The following is an 11,701-nucleotide window of genomic DNA, read 5'->3' as shown; positions in this document are numbered from 1 at the left end:
GAGAAAGACACAAACCGTTGGCTTGATACAATTGAGTTTTCCATAAAATCGTACAAGATTAGCCAATACGGACTGCAGTTCTTTGTTTGATATATACACTACTGGAAAAATAACATAACCCTTCACTAAATCACTACCGTTCAAGTACTGAACAACAATGGAGATTCAATCTGGTGTTACAATTAGACCTTATTTTGGTTAGTGATGACAAATAAACTTCTTGCTCTGGGCTGATAATAATTACTAGAATCATTTTAATAATTGTCTCTAAATATTTTCTTCCAACTTGTAATGGAAAATTAAAAAAAGTTTAGCAATGATCAATAGTTTTCGGATAAGACTTGATATAAATCAAAACCTTGTTGAGTGCAAGGATACCACAGTTGGTATATAGAAGAGGTTTTTTTGCACAGTAAGTGAGAACCGAGACTACCATACTTCAGGATATCCAACAAAACTCAAAAACTAAAGAAAACTGTAATTACTAATATGCCAATCCACCAGGCCACATGTTATTTCACACCAAATCCCGGAACTTCCGGAAGTGCCCATTTCCACAAGAGGCCGTGAAACTATAGTATGTCTTGCAATGCAACATTCAATGAATCAGCAATTTATGGTCATATGATCTACGACTGATTTCTGGATTTTTGATTTTATATTGTGGGAGCATTCAAGATAAGCCATTTTTTATATTTAATGAAGTCGGTTGAAAGTTTCATATTGAAAGACGATAATCCAATAGTAGCAGACTTCTCTGGGTTGCCTTATGAGTCGTAATAGATTCTAGTACGAAATAGTTGCTGATTATCGAGAATTGCTTTGCTGATTTTTACTCGTTGTGTCATCATCCATAGATGTATATCTCATGATTAAAATGATATAAAGAGAGAGAGAGAGAGGGGGATTTTCATACGCTTTGACTGTATCGATATTTATCTTATACTGTGCGTGGTTTTGCAGGTTACACAGAATACTTAAAAATGAACAATTTAAAAAAAAATACTTAGGAAAAATGAAAATATTTTGCAATTGCCTTTCCTTTTGAAGTGATAAAATTACGATGAGAAAACAAAGGAATTCATCCTATAACCAATTGAAAACCATGCAAACAATGCTAATATCGAAAATAAACTTAGTACAAATATATTGTTCTTTAAACAGGAATTCGCATAGGCAAATGTCTTTTTTAATTATCAGTTATTTCCGCATTTCACTACATGCAAGTTCAATTTGTGATAACAATATTAAGCTCAAGAAGAATAGAAATTAATGAACTTTTAATTTCAAAAATTTGTTTTCAATCTACTTTGATTAAATTTCATTTTCTTAGCGAAAAGAGAACTGGTGATACGAAAGCCCTTTCAAAAGCATAATAAAGTCTAATTCCTTATTAACAGACCAACTTTATTATTGAAATAGATAATGACAAAGCCAGCATGTCAGAATTTGGTAAATTATATATCTTTTATTGTTGACGTAATTAACATTGTAACAGAGTTATAATATGAAGATTTTGGATTTAAGTATAAAGAATTCTAAAATTATAATTTGATGAAAAATAGAATAGTTTAATTTGGCATTTCAGCTTTCGTAGGAAAATTTCATCTCCTTTAGATAGTAGCATAGATATTGCTACTCATTCAAATAATATTCGTGATGCCAACGATAATTATTCGTTGGCATCACGCTAAAACTATAGGAAAAACAAAGACTGTATAACAGTTGGATAATCATAAAACAATCGCCGAAAGATAAGTGCCCTTAATGACATATTAAAATTTAATTAATAGAACTCGGAATTAAAAGACACATCTGTTTATTCTATTGTTCTTGTTATACATTGACCTCTTTCCCACCAGAATCTTCCATATATAGATGCTATTTTGATAGGTGCTTGGATTGATAAGTAAAAATAAAAAAAACAATGAGTGGACAGCAAATGGACATCATTTGGCGTAACATGCTGCTAACTTGAAGGAAACTGATGTGTGCTCAGCACCTTCCTAATTAATTTTTATTTTGATTATAAAATGAATAAATTTAAATTTTAAGACAAGCCATTCATTTTTTGGTGACATAGTAAGGCATATAATTAGTAAAAGTGGTGTAGCAGGACAGCTTGTTAAGAGTTCCTATTGGGTCATTCTGGCTGATTACTTTAAAGTTATTTCTTAGAGGATCATTCTTCTCATAGTGCCTAGAAATCAGCTTGCCAAATTGCTAATGAGAATGAAATGAAACAATGACAGCGGATAGTAGTGAATGTTATTATTGTCTCTTGTCGAGCAGAACACTAGAAGAGGAAAGACATCGATGTTGATTGCAGCAGCGAAATGATTGAAAGAAGGACGACAGTGGGATCAGTACAAAAACGGGAATGGATTCCGTGTTCCCTTTATAGAATAGATGAGGAAGTGTATTCTGTGTATTCTTCTAATCCTGTGCTTGCAATATTCGTGATTCCCACTTTCATCGTGAGTAGTGGGCTGCTTTTTGTTTACATCGCTTCTAATCTAGTTTTGAAGGTCGAGACTTAGGTTGTACAATTTTGATTACTTTAACTTGCGTCGCATATAAAAAATCACTGAAAATATGATTATGTTTCTGCGGAAACGAATCTTCTTGAAATAAACCAGTCTGAAATTACGGATCATTCATGGATTAAAAAAGAAAATAGAAATTATTAATTTGAAGCACAATATCGAAAAAGATGGACAGTGGCATCATGTGAAATATTGCGCTAAAAGGTTCTGACATTTGTATGAAAACATGGTTGAAAATTCAGATCAACGACACCAAAAATATGCAGTATATGAATATTTTAAAACGACTTGTGTATTCAATATAGCAGCTACATTTTTGAGAGTAATTGGAAAGTTTGAAAATTGAAATATTATGATTGATATATTTCACCTAAAAGGAAACGACTTATGCTTGAGATCATATTATTAAACTAGTGCAATGAACGTCGCGAAGCACCCTTCAGACTGCTTAATTTCGATTTGGAGAAGTTTTTGACACCATAATGGCATCACATTTAGGACGATAGGAATTAAAAAATGAAGTGTGACCTAGCCTAATTGAGAATTAGTACCTTAAGTCGAAGTACACACAAAAATAGTTTTATGGAGATTCACTGCGTCCAGTACAAGGTAGATAAGCTGATTTGTTTTCAAATTTCTTGCAAATCACATTCCGCATTAAAAAATGGCTCACTCTTTTTATAATACTAACATATATGAATGATTATGTGCAGTCGAAGTATGCACAAAAATGGTTTTATAGAGTTAAAGATATTTAATTTTATCAGCATCACGAAAGAAATTTAAAATCCCCAGTAAAATAACTCCTACCACAACTATTAGAAACTTGACGAATGCATTTTTTCATAGGATATAGTATCGATTAATATATCACTCTAACATACTATCTCTAAGCGTTATAACACTTAATATCATGAAACAAGGACCATTCTTTCGTTCTCGACTTCTCTAAACATCACGGAAAAAATCACTTAAAATGTTGCATTGTAAATATCTTAGTTAATTGATTTCTTTAATGGATTTTCGGAAATCACCTTTTGTAAATCCCTTTGATATCTGAAATCACTCATCTTTCAGTTGAATTAATTTATTAATCAAACTTCTAAAGGTATTTCACTATTCAAATCACCAATATTTTTGTAGGGTCCAAACTCTGCAAACTTTTTTCACATTCGACCAGACAACTTCAAGAAAATAAAAATGAATTGTATGAAAATACGATAAACTATATTTGATTTATGACTTCTCTCTTTCGATTAAGCTAGAGAAAATTTTTGGAAACAAGCACTAACATATGGAATTAATTCATACCAGATCATACTAGAATTCATACTAGATCTTTCTCTTTTGGTTCCATATAATTCACAAATAGTAGTGGATTAACTGAAGAATAGAAACTGAACAGTTACAACCTATCATATTTAGGGTTAACAAACCGACAGGAAAGTGAGATAATTTTTTTTGAGCAATGAAGCTCGATGTACTTATAATCCATTTCAGACATTAATTTTGATCGATTAAAAGAATAGTCATTGATGTGTTTCCTTTGTTTAGCAAACCATCACTTTCTCAGTGAAGTGATTAAGACTCTATCGATGTCGGATGATGCCGAAGTGGTCATGATGCATCTCTCCACAACATAGATTAAGAAAGTTCGAAATCGACGGTGAACAGTTGTGAAAATAGAAATCGATGAATTTAATGGAATCAACTAATCGAAATAGCTGAATAACTACTGGCTAACGCAGAAATATGTAGCATCATTGAAAATTTTACTCAGATATGGAAAATAATTCATGAAACCAAATTTCTGTCAAAACTATTAAAAAAACATTTTTATGCAAAAGTTTGTTCCATTTTTTTTTTCGATGGTGTGTGTGATGGTAAACAATTAATAGTTGACAAGATTGTTCGTGATGACGTCATTATCAGCACAAGTTGCATTCACAGCAAGCATTGTTCTAAAATTAAGTTTTGTGCGAAGTGAACTTAGAACGAATAAGCTGAGCGCAGAAATGTATTAAGGAAAGATGAATTATTGAGATGAACAGGAATAAGTATGAAATATCTGCAATATGAGCTACTTCTACTGTGCCCCAGGCCATGAAAACATTTCACACTCCATACTGTTACAAATTGTATTCATCGAGCTTCCTATGATTAATACGCTTGACCACGATTAGTATACCCTCAGAACAGATATATTCCAAAAGAGACCGAGCAGAAAATAAAAACAATTGGTCGTTCTAATAGCATCAAGAAAGAAAAAAAAAGGATTTGTTAAGTAAAAAGGATTCACGATGGCCAGGTATTGTATATTATGATATATCTTAAGAAATCTTTGTGAAGCAAGAAATGACAATTTACTATGTGGATAGTGAGAATGAAGGAGCAAAACCCAAAATGTTTTTTCAAAAATGAAAATTACATATATGTGTTCTATAATAAACTACATGATTCGATAATTATACTCTAAGAATCAAGAACAAGAATGATAACTTAAAGAAATAACTGAACTCATTCATTAACACAGTAAGGTCTTCATTGAAAAATGAAATTCTTTTACTAGCTATATTGAAGTAATATATTGAAGTAAATATTTTATATTGAAGTAATATATATATATATATATTTGTATCTTTTGTACGTTTCTTATTGAAGTAAATATATTGAAGTAAATATTTTATCCTGACTGATCTCACTGAAATCTATTGCACATTGGAATATTTAGATTTATTTACTGCAAGAAAAAGATTTTTATGTCCGAAACCTAATGAAATATGAAAATGAGATGATAAGATAAAATAAGTGTTTTACTGTTTTTGATTAAAACTATTTGTTTCAGAATTTTTGAAGGTTTTAGAAGTCTCATATTCATGATTCTCTTTTAGGCATAACTGAAAATTATTAAAAGTTTGCACTGAAGGAAGCGTTCACAAAAGGAAGATTTTAACTTTATTTTTTGATGAGAGATTACTGGAAAATTAAGCTGAACAATACTGATAAAGGCTAAAATCTTCAATTCAGAGAAATAGTTTTTCTGATAAAGGAAGCTTTTTGAAATATTTTAATTATTAATATTATGAGATATTTGAAGTTATTCAAACCAAACAACAGTCACGTCATTTGGGATCAAGTCTAACCAAAACTACTTGGTCCCATATGTTCTTTTCAATGTGTTGTCATTCATCAATGATTCATTTCAAAAATATTTATTGTTTTATCAGAAGTTAAAGAAATGGAAAACTGCGCAACTTAGATATTTCTATTTTCTTTTCACCCTTCTAGTACATGCATTACATAGAAAAAACGACGATGATCAGAAATATGACTTGTTTTGAACACAAGGCTGCAGTCTATTGTTGTACAAATTAATTCTAAGTAGTTTTTGTTATCTAAAGAGAATATACGGAAAAGAGAACTTTCCAGGACTTTTCACAATTTATATATAACAATGTTAGAGAAGTTCTCGTCTAAATCGTCAATTCCTCTCTGTAATAGAAGCATTGCAGAAACAGACGAAGTCAGCCAAGAATGACTAAAGGAAGCTTTGTGGGACAATTATACCTAGCCATTTATAGGTACTTGTTGTCTAAAAGTGATATTCATTCAGGCAACTTTATCCTTATTACAAAGAAATTTTTTCTGAAAGCCATCCCTTGACCATTCCTCCTTTCCTTTCCCTTTCTGTTTCTCTTCTTTCCATCGCCATCCCAATAAATACAGCAAAATTGGCATTATTTCAACCCGGCACTAGGGATGGCACGATGAAAATATTTTTGCAAATGCTAAATGATGTTAATTCGAAAAATTTTTGGTAAAAATTGAGTAGTCAAGGAGAGATCACATAATAAACGGTTATTTCTAAAGCTTTTTTCCCGAACAGAAGTAAAACCTGAATCCGAAAGAGGTTAGTTACGGGTTAAAATTAAACATAACTCAATTCATTTTACATCTGTGCAGGAAATGGGTCAAAGGATAGACGTCAGTTGTAAACTAGACAAAAATATTCACAGTTGCTCGCAATAGGATGAGAAAATAATAGATCCCTCACATTCTTTCCTTTCAGCCAAAATTTAAGTATTCCTTTCTCATCGTCTTTTAAAAATCTCATCTCATGACTAGAAAGTCTAAGTGCTTAGCAATAAGATTAACATGTTTGGAAATTTCTGCAAACTTACATTTTCTATTTGGGAAGCGAAAACTTTCATATCCTCTCTATGCTGACTGATAAAAGAGATTTTCTGTAGATTGGAAGTCGAGTGTAATTTGAATAAAATCTAAATTTAATATAAGCTAATAATATTTCAAATCAAAATCATGAATAAGTAGACGGCTTAGAAACTGGAGTGCTGGGAACTAGGTTTTTTTCACATTTAGTAAAAAATGAAATTCAAACCCCAGGAATTTTCCTTCAACCAAAACATCGGCTTCCTCAATTTTCACGAACAAAACTGGTGGTTTTTAAATTTATCAACAATCGAATTTATTGTGGTCAATATAGGAACCATTTTCTCAAAGCTCATATATGTACTTATCCTGTCTCCTCCGCCATCATAATAATAAAATGTGAATACAAATAAGGAATTGAATTAAATAAAACCAGGTTATGTCATGTTAAATATAATGGAATAAAGTTCAACCGACAAACTGAATTAAATGAAGTGGAATGAAACAAAAATGGAACGTATAAAATTAAACAGAAGAGAGTAAGGTGGAGCTGTATCAAATTCTGTGTTGAATTCGAAAGTACAGCACAAAAAGCTATTAAATCACTAATTTGTCAGTTGGAAAAGGCTTCAATTGGCATAGACCTCGGAAATTTCATTATTTTCTTTTTGTTCATGATTTTTTTTTTTTTTTTTTGTTCATAATTAATAAAATCAAGTTTTTCTCACTAATATTGATTCGAGTCTTCCATTACTGAAATGGACTATTCATTTAGCAGAATTAAGAGAATAGCATCAATCTATTAGCTTACTGATATTGCTTTAATGAGGTAAGTCAACAATGTAATGTGAGAGAGTAACGTATAATATATACATCACGGACAGAGAAGCAAAATTTCATCGTAGCTTTTTAAGTCAGTGGTAGACTTATCAAAAAAGAAAGTTTATTTCCAGTAGATTTGAAATAGATTAAAAAATATTATAAAATATACGTTTATTTTCTAGAAAATATGACTTGGAAGGAAGGTAAGTAGTTGATTAGTGAGTGATCCTTCGTAAAAAAAAAATCATTTAAGCTTACTTCGAGCAACAGCTGTTTTAAAAAATAAGACCATGCAAATCGCTTTTGAAAATCGCGGAAATGTTGGAAACAAAAAAAAGCACAGAATCATTCGATTAGTTGTTTTGAATAATCAAACACAGGTCTTTTTCCCATCATGCTAACTTACCTCACTTAAAATTTGGTTGAAATTCCGCAAACGCTATACTACTGTGCCAAAATGCGACATATATCTCGTTTCACTTATTGTTTACATGTTTAGTTCAATTGAAAACGGATAATACGTACGGTTATTTAGACTGATAATTATATTTGATTAAACTGACAATTATCTTTGAATTATATATACTATTATGCAAACTGATTTTATACCAAAAAAAAAAAAAAAAAAAAACTTAATTTGCTAACTTCTTAAGACTATAAATGGGAAAAGTTTTATGATCTTTTTACCGAAATTTTGAAGTACTTTTGAACCACTACTACTACTACTACTACACAGAAAGAGCAATAACTATTTCATTTGCAATAACATATTATCATCAATTTTCGCCCATTACACTGAAGGCTATCAAACCGCTAAAACTTAAAATAATAATGAACTCTTTCACATTATTTCAAATTAAAATACTGAATCAGTACATCATATTAAGTAAAAGTGGAAAAGAACGAGTAAAATCGTAGACACCAGGAAAAACTCATCCTGAGAAATGATGAAAAAAACCAAATAAAAAATCAAAGAAGCAGAGGAAAATAAGAATCCATTTCATGGAAAATCAAAGAGACAGAGAAAAAGGGTGCCACTTCAGATTAAAAAAGTAAATAAGTAGATAAATAAACACGTATATAAATGATTAAATGAAGTAAGTTAACTGAGTAAATCAATAATATGTCAATTAATTAAATAAATAAATAGACAAATTATTTATTTATATATATTAAATAAATATATTGTTAATTGGTAAAGATAGTAGGATATCGGTGAAAGCAAATAGGTGAAGATATTGCTTAAACACTTATAATGCTGTGAACTTGAGATTCGTTTTTGTTGTTGTCAAGTATCACCTACATTAAACAATGTATTCGACTACAGATGTGAATATTTGAAAATGTTCGCAACACGAAAAGGAAAAAAAAAAGTATTTTCAGATTTTTGATTGCCTTGACCATTCTGTTCATAAATTGTTGTATCATATTAATATCTGAAATAATTTCCTGAAATTCATTCATTACGTATGATAAAATCATATCAGGAGCTGGTAAAACAGAATGCGCCGAAAAACAGGGAAGATATGTCCATGGAAGGAGGAAACTTCAGAGACATTTAAGAGTATATAGAAATTAATATTTTCAGGGAGAAATAAATCTTTCTGATTCTATTTTATGCATCACAAAGAATGACGAAAAGTAAAACCCAGAATAAAGATTCAAAACCTGCAAGTTTGATGCCAAACTGCAAATCACTGCTAATGATGACTTTTAATTGTATCTCTCGCTGTCCTCCAATTTAGTCGTAAATGTTCAGACTTTTCGTAACCTAACCTATGACCCCTCTTTGCATCTGTCGCGGAAATATCTTATCCTTTTTTAGGACTAATTAGTATTTGCCCGCTTCCTAACTCTTACCGTGGGCATCACATCCGTCTCTCGCAGTTCATTAATTATTAATTCCCACTCGATGCTTCTTTTTTAAATGCATTAGTGAAATAGCTTTTAGCAGACGACAATAGAGAATGCAAAATGGAAGGGTTTTTAGTGTAGTAGATAGTAAGGAGATGCGAAGTGACACAACTGATGTTTTCAGTGGTTGTAGTAACGATTGGTGATGCTAGCGGTCAGTTTGAGGAGGGGATGTTGACAGTATTTTATAGAGCATGTCATATAGTGTAGTGAGTGAGTTGCTAGTGAATTAGATGTAATCTGTCAAGGAGATAGTACTTGCAGATGGTATTAGTTTGTGAAATGTTCTCTGTTATTAAATATATTTCAGAACACATTCATATATGTAAAAATATTTTGATTATTAATTGAAAAGCTTTCTGTTTGGCAATTTGCAGTATTTGTTGGAGACGCTTCAAAAAACTTATGTGTTCCAGGTTTCGTGACGTAATGGTATCATCGCGTTCCGTGCTATTATGTGTACGTTCGATCCACACATCATGTCGCATGAACAGTAAGCTAACCTATGTTGTTATCATTATTAATCTTTTTACTCGTGTTTTTACATTGTACAGTATTGTATTTTATCCCAAGCAAGTGTCTTGCCATTCCCCTATCTTCATTTTCTAGAAAGAGGACCACTGACAATCGATGGTTGGTATCCACGTGATCACATGCCGGATGATTATCCAAAAAATGAAGAAGAGCGACGAGCAGCGGCGATAAAATATGGAATGAGGCTAGAAGATTACAAGTTAGCTCTGCTATCATATGTTAGCTTTGATATTATTGAGATAGAAATACCAATAGTAGATATTTTCAGATTTTCTACACTTAACTAAAGTTGGTAAATCATTATTATTCACTATTGTAAACAACAGAAATATCCATCAAACAAAACAAAAAAAAAAGGCTAGAAGAAGTAATTAAAAAGATTAAAGAAGTAAAAACAAGAAAAAAAGAAAAAGGCGAAGTAAGCCAAAAAAAAATATCAATACACAAAAGGGTATTACCAAAAAATACAGCCAACAAATAAGAAAAAGTTGCTTTTTATTTAATAACTTCAAAGCACCAAAAAGAGTCTGAAAAAAAAAAAAAAAAAAGAAACAGGAGTTAATCTTATTAGTCCTACATAGCACTGCGAAGGCAAGTATATTATAATATTTAAAGTGATGTTTTGCTTCTTTTTTGTAGGCCGTATGACAAAGACGATTGCTATAAGTACGCAGGAAATTATCCAGATTATGGATGCGTTACATATGACCATAAGGATCCATATGAAAACTGGAGCGATCCACACTATCGAAGAAACTGGGGAGAAGGAGTAAGTTACATTAGGCATGGTTGTTTACAAATTTTATTCACAGAAATATTGTTTACAATTTTTCTGTACGTATCCGAAAATGAATTAATTTAACACCAATTTTTAATGAAAAATCTAAATATTTCCATTTTATCTACTAACTTTATGACATTAGTAATTAAATAGTATCATTTGAACTTCGAATCTGAAAAGCATTTTTGCTATAAGTGCTGGACCAACTGTCAATGTTCTTGTGGGAGACTTGAATTGTCATATAATATTCTCAGTGGATGAATGATTTGAGAATAGAAAGGTTTACATTACTACGAAGGTTTTCTGTGGAAGAATATTTTAACTTCACTACTTCAGATTTTTGAAAATTTCAGATGGACATCCAAGCGATAATGCACACATCTGATCGTGATTCCTACACCGGTATTGATGATGAGGGAACTTCAATTTAAGTGTAATTTCATCGATCCTGAAAACTTTATTATTGATGATAATGTTTTGAACTATAGGGCTTTTTATTTTCCATGTTCTAGATTAAAAACTATATAGTTTTTCTTTTAGATGGACCAATACGGTAATTTTCTGCCGTCACTTAATTCCAGCTTTAATTTTTTGCTGGATTGGTATTCAGACGTGGCCGAAAGGTCGAAAGTGGAAAAATGACATTGTAATATGTCTTGATTGTCACATATTTAACTAATAAAATTAAAAATTTGCACATTTAAAAGTGAAAGTTTACTTTTCTTTTTATCAAAGAAAAAAATAGATCCATAGTTTATAAAACTTCTTATAATGTTAGAACTCCGCATTTAGATGCTGAAGCAATATCCCTACGATATCAAGCGGGCGTATCCATTTACTGACCCACGTATCTATCCAATTACCAATTATACGTTTGAACCAGGAGATCAATAAAACGAAATTCGAAATATCTGGAATATTTCAGGATTCGAAG

At 31.1% G+C, this 11,701-nt stretch overlaps 1 protein-coding gene across 1 annotated transcript; it reads left to right on the top strand.

Moving 5' to 3' along the window:
• Window positions 1–9,881: 9,881 nt before the first annotated feature.
• Bm6724 (Uncharacterized protein) lies at window positions 9,882–11,661 on the top strand (the record flags this gene model as incomplete). Its single annotated transcript, XM_043078869.1, has 6 exons — window positions 9,882–9,945; window positions 10,062–10,185; window positions 10,626–10,755; window positions 11,121–11,169; window positions 11,349–11,413; window positions 11,560–11,661. The coding sequence occupies 6 exons, from the start codon at window positions 9,882–9,884 to the stop codon at window positions 11,659–11,661; spliced, it is 534 nt and encodes a 177-aa protein (XP_042934803.1).
• Between the last annotated feature and the right edge of the window lie 40 nt (window positions 11,662–11,701).

The sequence above is a fragment of the Brugia malayi genome, assembly GCF_000002995.4.
Source record: "Brugia malayi strain FR3 genome assembly, contig: Bm_v4_Chr2_contig_001, whole genome shotgun sequence".
Lineage (NCBI taxonomy): Eukaryota > Metazoa > Nematoda > Chromadorea > Rhabditida > Onchocercidae > Brugia > Brugia malayi.
This window is presented reverse-complemented; position numbering and strand designations above follow the sequence as displayed.